At 43.8% G+C, this 19,560-nt stretch overlaps 1 protein-coding gene across 2 annotated transcripts in view; it reads left to right on the top strand.

The window, feature by feature from the left end:
* The window catches only part of ST3GAL1 (ST3 beta-galactoside alpha-2,3-sialyltransferase 1), a 73,424-nt gene that overhangs the window by 43,251 nt on the left and 10,613 nt on the right, over nt 1-19,560 (top strand). For both annotated transcript variants that reach the window (XM_027711332.2, XM_039389078.1), the window contains exons 2-3: nt 8,182-9,016; nt 17,337-17,533. In XM_027711332.2, coding sequence (XP_027567133.1) covers nt 8,708-9,016; nt 17,337-17,533 — 506 coding nt within the window. In that variant the 5' untranslated portion in view covers nt 8,182-8,707. The remainder of the gene's footprint in view (nt 1-8,181; nt 9,017-17,336; nt 17,534-19,560) is intronic.

Genomic DNA, 19,560 nt, shown 5'->3' with positions numbered 1-19,560 from the left:
AAACTCAACAGCAATTTTTATGCGTCCAGTTGTCTGCTTTGATGTTTTCAAAGAACTCTTTGAAGTAAAGTAATTCACAGAAACAGAGTGAATGAATTTTAGTGAGGGAGTGAATTTTAGTTTAGGATTTTCACCATGAAGTTAGTTGTGTTCATTGCCACAGCTTTGGGCTCTCATCCTGCTGGCCAAAAGAATCCCATCACAACCCACTGGTGGATATTGGCCCACCACAGAAAAGCTCTCATGCAGCAGTGTGTCCAGCACTGCAAACTACTGGATAAGGAAGGAAAAGAATATTTGTTAAGAGCTTGTAGCAACATATTTACTATTTAAAACATCAGTATGTCTCTAGGGAAGGGGATAAAAGAAAATAAAGTGCCACCAGGTAAGCAGAGATGCCATTTTTTTCATGAATAGTGTGTTCAAGGAGGCAGGGCTCCTCTGAAATCACTTTCTAGCAAGACAGGGGTTGTGGAACAAATTCCTACCAGCAGCTTACTTTTCCAGTGTTGTTTTTCAACACATCCCTGGTGTGACCTGGCAGACTCCAGCCTCTTGGAGTGCTACTGTTCACTGCTTGGCTGGACAGTGCTGTCATTCCAGTGTTCCTGTTCTGTCCTGAAAGTGAACCGAGGGTTGGTCTAAAGGAACAGACCATAAACAGGTCAGCAGTGGAGCTGCCCGTTAAGTTTGAATTAATCACCCTTTTCACTGGCCTCTCCCAGTTTATCTCATGGTTGTTTCATGGTGTGATGCAGCTGAGTTCTCTGTTGGCACTGTATTGACCTGGAAAACTTAACACTAGGCTTAACCTGAAAAGTTGTGGTACGTAATCAGTGCATTTTTCCCTTGAGCTGGCATGATACCAAGCCTGAATGCAGTAACAAAGGGCCATTACATAAACAGTGGCTTATTCACATTATAGTTCCAACTGGCAATAAATTGATCGTGAGTTTATCTCCACAGTCCCAGTCATCTATGTGTTTCCAAGTGATAAGTGATACCGGGGTGAATGTTGTCCTTGCATAGCTGGTGACAGAAGGGGAGGGAGCCAAGCTCCCCCAGATGAGCTCCCCCCAGGCCAAAAGCATTTCTCCTCGTCCTATCACTACAGGCTCTGCTAAAAAGTCCCTCCCCATCTTTCTTATAAGCCCCCTTTAGGCACTAGGAGCCTACTCTGAGGCTCCCCACAGCCTTCTCTTCTCCAGGATGAACAAACCCAACTCTCTCAGCCTGTCTTCATAGGGGAGGTGTTCCAGCCTCTGATCATTTTTGTGGCCCTCCTCTGAACTCACTCTAACAGGTCCATGTCTTTCCTGTGCTGGGGACCCGACAGCTGGATGCAGCACTCCAGGTGGGGTCTCACCAGAGCAGAGTAGAGGGGAAGAATCACCTCCCTCAGGCTGATGGCCATGCTGCTTTTAATGCAGCCCAGGATACAGCTGGCTTTCTGGCCTGTGAGCACCTATTGCTCCCCCAGTAGCCTAAGTACTTCTCCTCAAGGCTGTTCTCTATCCCTTCATCCTCTTGTCTCTATTGGTAGAGGGGGTTGCCCTAGTGCAGGTGCAAGACCCTGTACTTGGTCTGGTTGAACCTCATGAAAAAGATTTTAGAGCCAGACAACCTGTCAGAGCACTTCCAGTAGCATTCAAAGAAAAATTTCCCATTTGGCCTGAACACATGAGTAGGAAATGGAGGACACTGTAGCACAATTAATCCTGGATATTAACACTACGATTTCTCCAGCCTTTGCAGGAGTCAACTCTTGGTATGCGAGGGAGGAGGAGGTGGTGGAGGAAAAAATGTCTTCACCATGGTGAGAGGTGGCAACTCTCAGCATCCAAGGTTAAAGAAAGACTCCTGACCTTTTCTGAGCCAGATCCTCCAGTCATTTCTTCAAACACTGTGAGGGAGTTTTTGTTTCCAGACCACTCAGCAACAAGCCTGATAAAGTCTACCAAGACAAATATTTATTTTGAAGCATCGGAATGCAAATTCCCCACCCAAGTTTCTGTTAATCTCATACACATCTTGCACAAAAAGCTTGCCCTGACCACCCAGACCTGTTATGCAGAAAGTCAGGGCAGGCTGTGCTAGAGTACCAGAGAGATTCCTTATCGACCTGGCCAGCCCGAGCCTGCCGGCAAACCTGTTCATTGATAAGACACAAGTAGGTAATGATTTTTTTTCAGATCACTGGCACCTAAAATGCCATACAGTTACGCTCCATAAACCCCCTCCATTTTTTTCTTCTATTCACTGTGATAGATGAAACACTGGCCAATAGCTGGCTTCAAATTCAATAAGCACAATAGAGCTCCTGCCTTCAAATTTGTCTGAAGCTACTTTTTCTCGTGGCTTAAAGGTTCCTGAATGCTTTTGTTGATATGATTAGTGTGATTTGCTTGTGCTTTCCAAAATTGTGTCCTGTGGTGGCTTTTGGTGTCTGAGAAGGACAGGGCTCACCTTTGCCTGCCAGAGCTGTGGATGTCATACCGTGGACAAGCTGGCGTGGCAGAGGATGTGCTGGGGCACAGGCAGCACCCACTCATGTCTCCAGCCCACATGCGGCCTTCAATGCCTGGTGAGACTGATCTGCTGGAGCTGAAGAAGATGGACCAGAGGTCTCACAGGGGGGTCCCAGCATCATCCACACTTCTGTCCTGTGTTTAACTCTGACTGGCTGCCAGGCTGTCTTGTAATTCATCTCTGTCTAATGTAGCAAAAGCCTCTTGCCCAGAGGTCTCTGGTGAGGTGTCAGACCAATGAAGTGTTTCTTTCTAAATGTCAGCCAGCTCCAGTCAGTGGGAGGCAGCCAGTGATGAGCCAGGGTAGGGCAGACGAGCCTGTGGTTTGGAGTGAAACAGTCCCCTCCATTGTTTCTCTCCAGGCCTAAGCCCAGACCTGGGGTGGAAATTTGTGTGTATTTTTCCAGGGATATATTTTTGTTGCCCTAGAATGATATCTTCCAAGACTGTTCTGGGCCTCTGTGGGTACAGTAAGGCAAGATTTAACCTTCTCTCTTCTCGCAGGCCAGGGCTTTGAGACCAGGAGTTGCTCAAGTAGTTACTCACAAGGAATGTGGACAGGAAGAAAGTCCCTAAAAGGCAGAAAGGATGCTTGGAGACACACTGTTGGTGTTGCCAAAAGGGTTTATAACAATATAGCTGTCAGTGGCTCAGCTGAGAAACTAATTCATCTCTGGAGGATTTACAGGGCAGGAATCTGAGCTGTACTTCTGAAAACGGGCACTTGCAGTTCTTCCACTGAGACCTTTCTAGTGCAGCACAGTTTCTAGAAGTCATATTGCAGCAAACCTTGAACTTACTCCTTGAAGTATAGAGTTTCCAGCTGTAAAATACTGTGGGATGTAGAAGGGTTCTGTGATGATCACCATTAATCGTGAGAGAGCTGAAGGGGGTCACGTTGTCCTACTGCAGATTCCAACAGGGCAGGAGAATATATGAGTTTTGAGTCTAAAGGACTTTGGCACCTTTGAGCAATTCAAGCTGTGAATGGAACGCTGGCAGTATCTCTGTACAGGGATGCTGCTCTCTATTACCTTTGTGCTATTCTGCCTGACAAGCTGTGTCTGGAAAATGCTGGCAACCTCAAAGTAGAGAGTGCATTTCACACCAAGGTCTTAATGTGAGTTACAGACCAGAAAAGCTGGATCCTGAACCATCAATATGTAACACAAGTTAACAAAGATCTCCTCAACATGGTGCTGGTACAGAGCACTTCTTTTCTGGGAAAGTAGGCATCAAAAAGGAGTCAAACACCAGTGTACTGGGACATTTATAGTGTGGGGGGATGAGTAGTAGTGTGGTGATTTGTTTCTCAATGTTTTTTCATTATTATTTTCTACATTATTTTTGTTTAAGGCCCATCTTTTCAAAGAAATCAAAAAAATTAACCATTGTGCTAATATTGTGTGGCTTCCCCTGCACACCATAAGGTGTCTCATGCCCCGAGGCAGCAACACATCTCAGTCCCAAAGGTAAGGTTGACTCACCTGGGCAAGTTTCACACCTGAGGCTGAGGCTGTGCAGGACCAGCCCTGGGAGGGACCCAGGGAGGGTGTCCCTTTTTCTGAGTCCTTATTTCAGGTTCCCACCTGTCTTTGTACCCCTGGGCTCCTTTGGGCTGGTGCAGACTTTTATGGGTTGATGGCCCCTGGGATGGGCCTGGTAGCAGCTGGAGCAGGGTTTTATTTAGGCTCCCCATCCTGCTATTTTCTTTTTGTGCTCCTTTGTGGGTGTGCAGATGAGCTTTTGTCACAGAACCTGACAAGTGCAGTGGGAATACATCTCATTTGTAGGTGGATTTGTAAAAAAATATTTCCTGAAGGTGTTAAGAATTGTTTTATATTAGTCCGTTGAACCGATGTGTTTTTATCTTTGTCTGTTAATTGCCAGATTGGCAAGGGACCAGGGACATTCTTCAGACTGTAAGTTTTCAATGCAAATAAAACCTACCTTGGAGGAAAAAAAATAGACTGAGGGGGAAAAAAAGTTCTTCCTGTTCCTTCTCTGTAAAACATAAGAAGACAATGAAGGCAAACAATAACGATGGATTGATCCTGGTATATTTTATAATGTAAAATGTAGACAAAGGATTAAGCTCTCATTTATGACCATTTAATCACAACACACCCAGTTCTACGCTCACAACAGAGCTTGGAGGAACCCACCCCTACTTCTGAACCTATCTCCCTCTACTCTTCCTGGAATGTAACCTTTCACATTTTGCCTCCACTGCCCATCACTGGGTGTTACCAGCATAAATAAGTTATCTCAGGGTGTACAAAGGTGTCTTACATGGGGACAACAGGATACCTCTGAAGGGGGAGGAGTGGAAAGGTAGCAGGCAAAATCCAGACCAGAAATAAGACCTTAAACACCCAATCACTTAAGGTAGCTTAACCTGCTGCTTGCATGAGCTAAGCTGGGATCTCTGCCCACAGGCACAGCCACAGGCATGCAGTATTAAGCTCTGTTTATCTCTCAGGGGACTGTGGCTGGGAGAGGGCTGGGCACTAAATCTCTGTACCTGAAGTCCCCAGGAATTTTTTCTGGGTCTCTGAGGCCAAAATAGCCCGTTCACTGATGTGCTAATGCAGAGGTCATGCCGAGGTATGTTGATAAGGGCCGTGTTTGGTATCATGCTACTTACTTGTAATGGCTTAATTTAACTACCACCCATAGTATTCAGAGGTAGAACATTCTGAACAGCTACGGTTGGCAGTCCTGAGAGATTTCCCAGAGCAGTCCCTACCCTTTTCACATCACAATACCTTGGTGAATCCTTTGGAAACCCTTTTGCAAAGATTTATGAATCAAATGTGAGCAGGGGGAGATTCAGGGACAGTCAGAGATATGGTGCGAGATGCTGTGAAGAGTACAAGTAGTGATGTCTGGCTTGGATCTTGTGTGTGTTATTAGAAAGAAAAAGAAGTCTTGGTTCAAGTCACAGTGAACTCGAAGAAGAAAGCATTTTCCATTCATAGAATCATAGAGTCAACCGGGTTGGAAAAGACCTCCGAGATCATCAAGTCCAACCCTTGATCCAACACTGCCATGGTTACCAGACCATTGCACTGAATGCCACATCCAGTCTCATCTAAAAAATCTCCAGGGACGATGAATCTACCACCTCCCTGGGCAGCCCATTCCAATGTCTGCTCACTCTCTCTGTAAAGAATTTCTTCCTAATATCCAACCTAAACCTCCCCTGGCAGAGCTCAAGTCCTACTGCTTGTCCTACTGCTGGTTGCCTTCAGTCTTCCTTTTCCTCAGGCCCTAAATCACATATGTAGTCCCTGGAGCCTTTCTGTGAGGTATATATGTATACATTTGTTATATATGTATATATATATTTCTATCACAAGTATCCATAGGAAAAGTGAACATTCATAGGAAACTAAGTAACAACAATTAAAATAGATCATAGAGTGTTTATATCCACATGGGAAAAAAGCCTTCGGAGTTCTGGTTTCTCACCTTCCCATCACATGTTATAAAAGACAGGATGATTAGAAGTTTGAAAACATTGCAGTCCACTGTGTAAACACTGGTTTGGGTCTTCTTTTTTTTTTTTTTCTTTCCCAAATTGTAAATATAACTTTAACCTTAGCTGAATTACAGAAATTAAATAAATAAATCTGATGAAATAAGTGCTTGTTTTGGAGGCCAGAACTGTTTTACGAACAATACTCCATTTTATAGACTTTTTCCAAGAAAGGCTGGATAATCCCTCTCCCTCCTCCTCTGAAAAATATAACAGAAGAGCAGGAGTTGTGTTTACAAATACTGACTTGGCCTAGCACTGACAGCAGTGGGGGTTCGACCCCCCAGCATCACAGCTCTTGAATTATCCACTCCATAAATGGAGAACTAATTTGCTTCTGGGATTTGGCATATTTTGGGAGGTGATAGAGGCTGTGTTTTTGTTTAGACTAACACTATATCCAGGCTTGTAAAGCAAATGTGTTTGGGGCTGCTCTGTGACACAGAGACCAGCTGGTGTGGATGGGGCTGTGTACGGGGGCTGTTCTCCTAAGCTCCCTTTCTAAATCTCCAAGTCACAGTGGCAGCATCCTCATCACCTCTCAGGATGCAATTCCTGAACTTTACCTGGAAATAGTTCTGAAGATTCCTGGTTAGTCCAAAAACTTCCCTCTTAAACATTAAAGCAAGCACCTGAGGATTTCCTGGTGCTGTGTGATTACCGTGGAAGGAGCATGAGCAGACGGGGTTAATAAAGCCTTTTGTTATCCAGTCTGACCCACTCATCAGCCCTTGAGCTCCTATAAATGCAGTTGGAGGGGCCAGACTTAAAATAAATCTTGAGGCATTTGGCAATCAGCAGCTAATTGAAGGGCACATGCTGCCCATCACAGGCAGGGAGAAACCTGGAGCAAAGGCTCAAGACCATGGGCTGAGGCTCCTGTCTTCGGATTCGGCTTTTTGGGACTTGGTAAATGTTTACACACCACCTCAAAAATCCAAGTCTATGCTGTTTCCAAGATGCCCTGTCAAACCCTTTGGAAAAGTGGTTTGGCCTGGGGCAGCTCCTCTAAGATCCCCAGAAGAGGAGGCAGCAGCAAAGCTGGGGATGCTGTGGCTACCAGCTACTCTTCCCCCACATCTGGATAAGCATCACATTTGAGTGATGCAATGAGGGGGATTCTGCATCAATGTGGCACACAGAATGGGTTAAAATGGTGGGGTTTAATGGTAAAAGTTGCAGTTTTGTTCTTTGTTGGTGTGAAACCTGCAGCTTAGCAGTGAATGAGACTTATCTCTCTGGGCTTTTGCTTGTTCGTAAATTGGACATATTCTGACACAGTAACATGTTTTTCTTCCCACAAAACAACAGCACTGTGGGAGGAAGGGACTAATTTTTTGACTTTTAAAATCTTTAAATCACTGCTGCTAGGCCCAGGACACCAAGAGGTGAAGGGTGAGCAGCTCTTTCTTCTGTATGCCCAAGACAGCTTCATGACTCTCTACCTCTCTCTTGGGGTCTCATAGGAACTCTCTGAGATCACAGGCTGCCGTCACCTACCCTTCCTTGGTGGGAAAAACAGCAATAACCCATGTGAAACAAAGGCTATTTTATACTTTGATTTCCCCTCTCTGTCCCAGGACATGACAGCTGTTCTTGCTTGGCTTCTCTGAATCACAAGTCTAGTCCCAATCTTTAAGAAATCAAGCTGGGGGGGGAGCAAGAGAAAGGAAGTAATTCATCCTTCTCCCTATCCTGCTCCTCCCTCCTTTGCCGGGTGCTTTTTGTTCAGCTGCTCTGAGTTATGAACACTTTGCTGCATATCTTGTGGCTATCAAGGTCATCTTGAAGAAAGGTGGTGAGTCATTGCCATTCAAATAGCTACAAACTGTAATTCAAATAAGGCCAGAGCAGAGCGAGGAGGCTGATTCAATACAAAGAGACTCAATGTCCACAGGTCAATGCTCTGCCCTTTCCGAAATTTCACCTTGAAATTTCTCAGTATGCAAATACCACAGCAGAGCTGGAAGCTGCTGCTGCTGTGTTCAGGTCTCTGAGCTGATCAGAAGTTTTGGGATTGGCCGAGAAAAGCAGAGAAAATAGGTTGGAAGGAATGCAAAAAAAATTCTGAAAATTATTTTTCTTTCTTTTTTTTTTTTTGTTTGTCTCTAGGTTGCAAACTGCTCTCCATGGCTTAAATGGGCGTCAAAGCATGTCTCTCTGATGGAATGTACATCCCCAAATGATCCAATCCCTCAAGAACTAACTTCTAAGAAAAAGAATAACCACCCTCTTCTTTCTACAATTTGCTTGTTTTAATGTCTGGCTTACTCTTATGTTCAAAACCTGAATTTTAATGCTGATATTGCTCCCCTTTAAATATTCTGGTACACAGAAAGACAAGCGTCTGTGTCCATTAAACTCTCATCAGGAGAGGGTAGCAGCAGGACACAGAGAGGTGGAAGGAACTTGGAAGCACTCTGAGAAAATGAAAGGAAATACTCAGCTTTGCCTTTTTTAAGCCCGTTTGGGAAAGATGAAGCTTCTTCCCTTATGGATGAAGGTATTGGAGTTAGTCTGTTCAGCCTAAGCCCGGAGTAGTAATTGATCGGTGCCTGCTGCACCTTTTCCTTTTTGCCTTACACTGGACCCTACATTGTATTTGATCACCAGTGGTGGCAGAACCTGAGTGGCAAAGATGGTTGTAAGGAGGAGAAATGTGAAAATGTTTACATTCGCCTTTTTGCTCATCACGGTAACATCGTTTCTGCTGAACTACACACACCAAGTGACCACGACCACCTGGGATCCCAGACATCTCGTCATGCAGTTTTCAGAGCAAGTCCAAAAACTCTTCAAGTACCCCAGGAGACCTTGCAGCTGTCACACATGCATTTCGGAGATGGGACATTCCCTCTGGTTTGATCAGAGATTTAATTCAACTATGCAACCTTTCTTGACCTCACAAAATGCCTTGATCCCAGAAGACAGCTACAGGTGGTGGCTGGTAAGTGGGACTTGTGGATACAGCCCAGAGTTTGAGTGACAGTCACGGTTTCAGGCTTCAAGTGATGCTGAGCAGATAGCAAGAGATGGTTTCTGCCAAAAGCATTTGCTGTCTCAGCTGACAAGGAAGGCAGAGGTGGGAGGAACTGGGTGTTTGTGCTACTGTTTAGCTCACAGGGACTTGTAGTGCATGTTCGCTTGCTCCAAGCTAGAAAAGTCCCCGGCAGTTAGGTGGTAAATCCAGAATTTGCAAATGATGGTATGTCCAGGCTTTCCTTAAACACCTCCAAGGACAGTGACTCCATCACCTCCCTAGGCAGCCCATTCCAATATCTAATCACCCTTTCTGTGAAGAAAGTCCTCCTAATATCCAACCTAAGCCTTCCCGGTGCAGTTTTAGACTATGTCCTCTTACCCTGTCCCTAGTTGCCTGGGAGAAGAGATCAACCCCCACCTGGCTACAACCTCCATTCAGGCAGTTGTAGAGAATGATAAGGTCACCCCTGAGCCTCTTCTTCTTCAGGCTAAACAACCCCAGTTTACTCAGTCACTCCTCATTGGACTTGTGCTCCAGACCCTTTACCAGCTTCATTGCCCTTCTTTGGACTCACTCCAGCGCCTCAGTGTCCTTCTTGAAGTGCAGGGCCCGGAACTGGACACAGTAGTCGAGATGTGGCCTCACCAGTGCATTAAAAATTCAACTTAACCTGAAACAGATTCTTTCAGGGGAGGTCTGTTTCTTTTTCAGCAAAATGAAAAAAACATTGACTTTCAGAACAGTCAAGTCTTCCCTCCTCTGCCCCAAATAAAAGCTGTTCATTAATTTTCAGAGCTGTCTAACCCTATTTTAGTGTTTTCTTTCTTTCTTTTTTTTTTAATTCAGATCAAGTTCAAAGGGAATATACCACTTCAGAATACAAAATCAAAGCATTCTTTTTTTTCAGATGGTAAAAATAAATCTTTTAATATTTCTAGACATTTTGTATCTTCCACCATGATGTGTGAAATTTTTTGGTGTCCCCCAAAACTGCGTTGTGTATTGGAAGTCAGTAACTTACTGGAAATCTTTGCCCTAACCCATGATAAATGGAGAAAGTGCCCTGACTCCTCTGAAAGATGGTCTTGGGTAAACCCAGACACGATGTGGCCTCACCTCCTCATTGCTACTGATTTCTAATGTACATGTTGTTTTGGTTAAGCTTTTTCAAGACAGTCAGTGTCATTTCTGCAGTAAATAACTCCCAGGTGCATCCTGACGGCACTCCCTTTTCATTGTTCATTTTTAGGTTCATCTTCAAAGTGATCCTGAGATTTCAGCCAGTCTTTAAGAAAACATTGCTCATGGCCATGCTTTACTCTTGTGGGCTTTGCCAACACAGTAATTTGTCACTTTTTACTATATTTGTACATAAAGATGAGGCATGAGGAAACCTGAGATTGCTCAAACTTCTATTCAGGGGAGAAATGACTGTGTTCGCTCTCAGGAACTGCCTTCAGACAGTGTGGTGGTTTCCTTGTGCTGTAACTGAGACTCTGAGGTGATGGTGACTTCACTGGAGTTATTAATTACATGGCTGTGACTTTCCTGTCATGGGATGGGTTTGGACTAAATGCAGGCAGAGCCCTTGCTGGAGAGCTGCCCGTCTACCAAGTTCAGTCTGCCCTCCCTCCCCCTTTAGCTCTGTTGCTGTACATGTGAATGTTATTCATCCAAATTGTCCTGCAGCATTAGTATCCCTCCAGTGCTAGGACGGTGAGGACTGATTTCAGAGACTAATGGCCAATATTGGCGACAAAGGGGCATTTGAGGCTGAAGAATGGGGTGGTTTCACTTGCTTACATGGCTGCCAGGCTGCTTCATGGTTTACTTGGAGAATATATGGTTTAAACTCTTATCTTGGTGGAATGTGGCCTTTTGGAAGGAAATATTCCTACCTGCTCTGAATAAAGTTGTTTGTCCATACTGGATTTAGTGCTACCACCTGTGAAGGTGAGAAGGAGCAGAGAAGAGAAGGTCAGTGCCACCATCCCTGCAGCGGCTCATCCTGCTGCACAAGGCAGGGCTGCTCTGGAGAAGCACCTGAAAACGTACCTGGCTGTTTCTGTGTTCATGGAAACAAGAGGGATGTTGTCAGGACTGCTCATTGCTTTTCATTTGCTTAAATCTACACAGCTGATAAACTCTGTCTTCATCACTTTTGTCTGGTAGCAAATAATGGCCAAAATTCTCCTCCTGGATACACTCTTGCAGCTGCTCCATGCTCTTTGTGACTTAAAGTTGAATTCAAGTCCTCCGCTCTAGGGAAGGATCTGGGCCTTAAAACCATTCCAGGCTGTAACCATTTTGTTAGAACTAACTAACTTCCTTCCTTCCTTCCTTCCTTCCTTCCTTCCTTCCTTCCTTCCTTCCTTCCTTCCCTCCTTCCCTCCCTCCCTTCCTCCCTCCCTCCCTCCCTCCCTCCCTTCCTGTCTCTCACCTCCTCTCTCTCTTCTTTACTTTCCCTCACCTTATTCTCAGGGACTGTGAGAGTCTCAGTGTTTTGGAAGGTGGCACCTGGTGTTACATGATACATTCCTTTCTGTTTATATTTTCTTTCCCACCTTCCTGAGCTGGTCCACCTGCAAGTTTTCCATTGTTTTACTATGACACAAATGCAGTGGATGTTCTCACTAAACTTAGTAACCCATATATAAGGAAACACATCAAGAATTACATGCTGTAACACAGCACAGCATTTATTTATAGTTTTCTTGGTTTTTTTTCAGGGGTGGATGCATTGTTCTTAGTGGTCATAAAGTATTAAAAATATGAGATCAGAACATGCTGTTCTAAATTCAAAATAAACGTTTTGAGGTTGATGGATTAAAGGTGTGATAAGTAAATTCAGGCTCAGAGTTTCCTGGCAATTTTATCTGTAGCACATTGTTCATAAACTATCGTGTTATAGCAATTTTTATCTTGAGTTTTATGATATTTGAGAGTTTTGCCTTCTTTTTTTTTGGAAGATAGCTCAGCTCTTGAGGCCATGTTATTGGTTTATCTAAAAGAAAATATTAGTTTTAAATCATTATGTTTGTGGGAAAAAATGTAATATATGGCTTAAAAATTTGCTAACCAGCTAGTGAACAAAAGGGCATCCCCAACACGTGCCCTGGGGAAGCTGTGGAAGCTGCACTTATTTTTAAGACAGCGGCAGAGCTCCTTGGCACCTGAGTCATGCATTTTGAATGCTCTTTGTAGAAAATGTGCCCAAGTGCTTTGATCACCAGAAGTTTTCTTTAAAACTAGGATGCTCTCGGTGACACTTTGAAGGGTTCAGCACACTGAAGGAAGCTTGTAGCTACCAGATCTCTGCAGAAGGTGGTACCGAATCCAGGCCAGGTCCCAGGCTCTGCTCCCAGTACCTGCCACGTGCCAGTCCCTTCTGCTGTTGCACTGCTTGGTTGGAAGCATGACATTTAGATCAGATATGGGCATACTGGAAGAACCTGACCTTGGACTACCTCTTACCCCCACTGGCAGCCACCACACGAGTCCTGCTGGGCTGGAGCTGCTCCTCCTATGGTGAAGATAGATGGATGTGAAGGTGGTCCAAGCTCACAGGTCTCTCTAAGCACTGTGATGCACTGTCCTGAGCTGCAAACACCCTGAAGCCAGAAACAAGGGCACACAGAGCTTGCACAGGCATTGTCTTGACACAAGAGTGGCGTAGAGGTGACTCATATCAGTCATGGCAGTCAGAAATCACACAATTTGGCATATGCATATTATTGTGTGCTATTTACATAATATATGCACATATGCATTCATATGTGAGAGCGTAAATTTTTTGATGACACAAATCATTAAACAAAGACCAGACTCATGAAAGCATGTATATTCTTCCCCTTCCAACTCTTTGATGCATAAGAATTACAAGACAATAATAATGCCATATTTTCCAAATCAAGGGGGAATTTTAAAAATTGATGGTTTCCTTTTAACCTCCCCTTCAGTCTGCAAAATGGAGATTACCTGGGTTTGCCCCACCAGAGTTGCTAGGATTAATCTTCATATAATGTATAATGTCTTATAGTGTTGCATGAGTGTAATGCCTCCAAACTGCTGCAGCAAGGCAATTAGTAGCTGTGCAAAAGAGGTTCTCATGGGGCTTTATTCCCTCTTAAACTTTTAAAAACAGTTCAAAAATTTAGAAAAGCCACAAACCCCAGTACTGCTACACCAACTTCCCCCAGCAGCCTGGCTGTACGCTGGCAGTGATGCCTCATCAGTGCTAGCTGCTGCCAGACCCACACCTGTACCTGTCTGCCTTGATATGTGTTCTACCTGCATCCACATCACACCAAAGATTACAAGTTAATCTATTCAACCTGCTAATAATTTTGGATTTTGATGTTGTGTTTAATACACTGCCAAACTTGACCATTTGTGCAGGGTGCACAGGCACCAGGACAGTATTCCTTTGAGGTTCTCCTGACTCCTTTGAGGCCTCAACATAAGAAGGATGTGGATCTCTTAGGCCAAGTCCAGAGGAGGCTGGGAAGATACTCAGAGGCTGGAATATCTTTCCTATAAAGACAGATTGAGAGTGTTGGGGTTGTTGAACTTAGAAAAGAAAAGGCTCCAGGGACTTTTCACAAAGGCATGTAGTGGTAAGACAAGGGGTAATGGCTTTAACCTGGAAGAGGGTAGGTTTAAGATTAGTTATTAGGAAGAAATTCTTTCCTTTGAGTGTGGTGAGGCACTGGCCCAGGTTACCCAGGAAGTGGATGCCCCATCCCTGGTAGTGTTGAAGGCCAGGTTGGATGGGGCTTGGGGCAACCTGATCTAGTGGGACCTGTCTCTGCCCATGGCAGGGGGGTTGTAACCAGATGATCTCTAAGGTCCCTTCCAACTCAACCCATTCTAGTATTCTATGGTTCAATGACTGTAGCTGTATCATCACCACTCCAAGCTATTAGCTCTGAGAGCCTTGGCCGAATTTACACTCTCCCTTTGCAACCCCTTAACCAAGCTTTTAGGTATTGCTTCTTGCAGTAGCTGTCAATGTGATGGTACCAGAGAGCTCAGTAAAGCTTTCTGAGCAGTTTATAAAGCAGCAAATCCCTTGTCATCTTTAATGAAGGTGCATGCATAGTGATGAGAGAAGGAACAAGCACTTCCTTGGAAAGCCATTCATGGCTAAAGAAAGAAAGTGCATAAACTTTGAGGGTTCTTTTTCTTGCCTTTTTTTTTTTCTTGCTTGATTTTTTTAAAATAAGAAGATGTAAATCCAACTAGTAAATTTCTGTATGTGAAATGGGGAGTTTTGAAAGGCTGGATAACAGCTTAGATAACATCTTCCCTGTGAAGATGATTAGAAAATTTCTCAATCAGAACTCCCGATTACGATTTTTAACAATCTAAGGTGAAGAGTTAATTCTCAAGTGCCAGGCAAATATTTTATGCAGGGAAGCTCGACAGTTAAGTGATCTATTAATATTTTATATATGGACAGAAGGTGGATTAAGATGCTTTGTGATCTTGGGCAAGAGGTTAAACTGCTTCTTTAGACACAGGTATTGTTTGCACAGACCTCTGAGAAAAGCAGCCACTTCACTCAGGACACAGGGGTCAGGTATTTCAGTGTATATAAGGCCACTTCTAGCAGCTATATCCATATGCATATCCCTGTCACTCAACTACAAAACTTGGTGAGAGGATGTTGTCCCAGCAATGCCACATAGCACTGCTATGGCTCTGCCTTGCACAGAGTGGACAGACTTTCACCCAATGCTTCTGTTGATTTATGGGAAAGGCCAGACTTTGTTAAAAAAAAAATAAAATTACATTACTGAAAAAAAAAGGACAAAAATTTGATGGGGGAAAGTGAACTATAATCGGCTTGTAATTGTAATGCTATTAAAATGGTCTTTTTCAATAAGCCAAGCAAACAGTGCAATAAGGCATTGACTGTGCATTAGATCTGAACTTTTAGAAGTTAGATGTGCTTTGGAGTTAACCACCTTTGTTCCCTACTCTTCTCTGTTTTGTTGAAAAATCAAAGACTGACTAGTGTTAATTGAAGATTAGGCCTGAAAAGTAAAGTCCAATCAGATGATCATTGAGCAAATTTAAGCAGAGGACTTGAAATGAGTTAAACACAAATGTCTTGTATGAATGTCCAGCACACAGTGCAGTAAGGTCATCATCCTACTTGAGGTCACTGAGAGGATTTCTAACATTATTAATAGTCTTTCCTGTTGGAGTTGTGCACAACTGAGGGATTGTAGGATGATGGTATCCTGCTTTCAGGCTGATGTTAGTGCCCATGTTTCAACTTATTTGCAGTAGTTACTCTACACTGACAGCAGCATAACAGAAAGGCAGATGCCTGTGCTGTGCAAATACAGGTGCCTATCCAGGATGTTTCTTACCATTTTAATGCATCAAAAATGTATCAATACTCCAGATCCTTTCCTTTTATGATTCTGTCATTCTGGATGAAAAGGCAATTTAACCGAAAAAGGGAGCCCAGGTAGAATTTTAGAATTTTCTCAAAATTACCTTCCACATCTGAATTTTCTCAGGCAAAATCAGTTCAAGAATAATATTTTGGTGGTTTTGCCTTTCATTTCTTAAATACAGTTAAAATCAGCTCACCTTTACAGAGAGAGAGTATATGTGGGTGTGTGCAAATGTGTATGCAAATAACTCAAAACAAGTTCCTTTTTTAAAAAAGGTCAGATTTTACTACATTATGCACCTGCTACTACACTCTATGACATCTATGAAGTCTCTAATTATTTTGAAGGCTGCAGGCTTTCTAACATTGTTTTTCACATATTCAGAGTAATATCGGGTTAGATTGGATTCACAAAGAATACACAAGAGTTTAGATATGTGGCCATGTGTTTTTATTATCACACATGAATTTGGAAGACATCCTTTTTCACTTAAGTAATTGAGCCATCCACTGAACAGTGACATATGTGGTCATTAATGTAGTATTTGTTTGGACATCTTAATTACCTTTCATCCTAATCACCTTCTGCAGTCCATATGCAAGTATATAGGCTAGGAAGGATTAGTCAGAAGATTAGGTCTATGTATGCAAAGTCTATGTATGAAAACAAATGTCTTTGTCTCCTTTATTTCAAATTCTTGGTCTTAACATCGTCTTGTAGCTCTGAACTCCACAGACCTGTTGTTCATTTCAGTGCAAATAACGTTCTGCAAGGAGACAGCACAGAATTTAAACAAAAATTACAGTACTACATCTGTTTGTGTGAGAGAGGGAGATACAAGGACAAATTAACAGTTCCTGGTGCAGCCAAGGGAAACGCATTGGAAACTAAAGCCAAATTCCCCCAGGCCATTCCTGGGAGTCGTGGGAAAAGGTGTTTCTCTTCTCTTCCTCCCTGTCTCTCCTCGCCCTGGGCTGGCAGAGCAAGACAGAGCCTTTTTGGCCCGTTTTGTGCTGGAGCCATTCTCCCTTTGTGAGCTTGCAAGCAAGTAACACCACGAGGATGGGCAATGGTGTCTCTGAACCTGCCAGCACTCTCAAACTTTTTAGTAGACCTCAGAGAGCTGAGCCCCAGAAAGGGAGTGTCTGACCATCACCCACCCTGCACCTTGCCTGTACCTTCCCAATCCATTGTTTCCACCATGCACCATAGAGCTGCTACAAAACAGTTTCCCTCCATGGCAACAGACACAATGACCAAGGTCCGGGTGGTTTTCCTCATCCTGGAGATTTTTTTTAGATGACTTTGCATCTCCAGCCCTCAGGGCTAACTCTACTGTAGTTTTCTATTGCACAAGCAGCTGGTTCCTCCACACTTCACTTCCCATCTCCCTCTCCCACTTCTGGCATATGCCAAAATATGTGGAAGGGATATAAGCCATTTCTGTGTTCCATCAGGTTCTCTGAGACTTTTCTGTCCTTTTTAGAAGAGCTAAAAGACATTATACAAGTCCTACCAGAAGATACCTGGCCCAGGGTGAGTGCAGGCTTATAGACACCAGAGGAACATTTATTCTAAGGCCAGCCTTGCGGAGAATGCGTGATCTGTTCCTTCATGGCTAGACAGAGTCTGAGAACGTGTGGGAATCTGAGGAGATGGAGGAGAAAAGGGGAGTCAAGTTAAAAAAGTTAATGGGAAATGGTTTTTACTTTATTTTTTTCACACTTTGGCTCCCAACCTCAAGCCTTGTGCTGCAGAAAGCAGTGTCTTCAGGCGGACCCAAGAATGATATTTGAGGAGACATTTGAAGCTATGTCTAGCTCACAGAAGAGCTTCCTGTATTGATAACCTGAAATGATTTTTCTCCCTAACAGAAATTGCAAGCAGAGAAAGCTCCGAGGAATTTGAACACTACTCTCGCAGAATTGTTTGGGGTCATTCCCGGGGACGGGGATCCCCTGCAGGAGAGAGGTACTTACACGTGCAGACGATGCGCTGTCGTGGGCAACTCTGGGAACCTCCGGCAGTCGCAGTATGGCCGAGATATTGACTCCCATGACTTTGTGCTCAGGTGAGTAAAAACCACCTCAGCTCCAGATCCCTTTTTTGTCTAAAATTCACCGGTATTTTGGGTGACAAGTGAGCAAACAAGATTTCAGGGGCTATCTAGTGAAATCTGGTGCTAAAGTCAAATCTAAGTTCCAGGAATATAAATTATGTATGTTGGAGATATGACCCCATGTTTTAGCTTGGAAAAAAAAGTGTTAATAGCTGTTGATACTGTAGCTTGTTCCGCATAATCCATAATCATCCGTGTTAAAAAACAGAGATGAAAAAGAAATTGTCAGTTTTGAATAAAAACTACTTCTGCAGCTATTACTCACAAATGATCTTTTAGACATTTAACTGACTGTATCAGGTTTTACTTTCTTGCACTGGTTCATTCTCAAGCAATGGTGGGGTGGGGAAGCCAAAATCACTTTTCAGTGGACAAGAGGCAGCTGTTTGGCTGCAGGTACTTTTTAAAGGATCACGTCTCCTTTCCCTTTTGAGGCAATGAAGTTGGCTACTTTGTCCCACTGAGATGCAAGCAGGAACTAGGTAAGCAGAGCTAATCATCCAGATGGCAGCCAAGATTCATGGACTAAGTTAATCTCCAACGTATCGTCTGCCTTTCACACCACACCTACCAGTACAGTACAATTTGGGGAGAAATAAAGGGTAGGAAGGGAGGGATTGAAAATACCACAAGTGGGATTACACTCTCAGAAACAACGAAACACTCAGTAGGAAGCTGTGCGCTGAAACCAAGAGTAAATCAAAAAAAGATGAGCACTATTTGAACTGTTAAGCCATCTTGGCTTCCAATGTGACTCAGACATGCCATAGAGTCTTCAGATGACATCTAAATGTTCACAACAAATCACTTCAGGACTTGCTTCTTTCAGTTGTGTATCTTGCTCCCTGCCAAAAGTACCTCCCCAAAGGCAGAGGCAGCCAGCCTGGTCTTGAGATCCACAAAGGGAAAGGGAGAGCCCTCAACACTAGTCCTACAGGTTGCAAATGTGGGGCAGCTGCAAATGTGGGAAGCTGTGGTGCATTTATGCAAAACTCTGTGTCCATCCCTATGAAGACCGTCTCACTCCTGCGTGGACTTTCTTATATTGCCTGGCCTATGTTTCCAGATTGATACAGAAAAGGCTTTGCTTGACTTAAAGTGATAACTAAAGAGTAACACACTCAGGTGCATGTTTCTGCTCTGAGGCCTTGCCCATCCCACAGCCATGCATCCCTGGCAAGGGCAGAACTCTCTGTGACTTGAAATTCAACCTTCCAGTCTCGGATTTATATTTCAGCAATCTTAAGCCAGATCTGAAAGGATTGCGCAAGGTTTTAGGATTCACCATGGGAATTTGTGCAGAGAAGGTGATGCCTCTGTGCGTCAAACACAAAATCTCTGGTGACCTGATACTCACTTCCACGTGCTCTGGCAATACAGATGAGTGTAAGGAAGAGCCAGAGAGTCTGAGGGGACACCTTTCCTTACAGCGTGTTCCAACCCACTTTTATTTGCATAACTATCTACTTCCATGACAGAAAGGAAATTCCTGCTCAGTCCTTCCTGCTGAGACTGGGTGTGAACACTGCCTTCTGCCATGTGGCACAGACAGCCCCACCACGGATGGTAGGAAAGGTACATAGATCTGAGGGCAGGTTGCAAGGTTGCAAGATAACTAAGATGTCGCCATTGTCTTCATCTTGAGAGAAACAAACCTCCATATTTTATACCTTCAACTGACTAACCTCAAGACAAAACATAGAAAGACTCAAGCTTTACTGGTATTTTTACACTGATAAGGGTCGCTGGCAGGGAAACCAATAACAGAGAACTCAATAAGAAATCCACGTAGGCTGGCAGGCTATTCTGCCTACGCTAATAACTCCCTCATAGGGAGTTAGAAGAAACTTAAGTAATTCACCTGGGAGAGCACTGCAATAACACAGCCTGGCATAGGCTTGATAAGCAGATTTTGCCTCCCCTGTTAGCAGCATCCAGGGCAGCATATTATCTGGCAACGTACGATGCTCCTCATCACC

This window comes from Pipra filicauda, unplaced genomic scaffold (genome assembly GCF_003945595.2).
Source record: "Pipra filicauda isolate LSUMZ 115617 unplaced genomic scaffold, ASM394559v2 scaffold6_size6359152_pilon, whole genome shotgun sequence".
Classification (NCBI taxonomy): Eukaryota; Metazoa; Chordata; class Aves; order Passeriformes; family Pipridae; genus Pipra; species Pipra filicauda.
The sequence above is the reverse complement of the archived record's forward strand: the minus strand, read 5'-3'. Positions and strand labels throughout refer to the sequence as shown.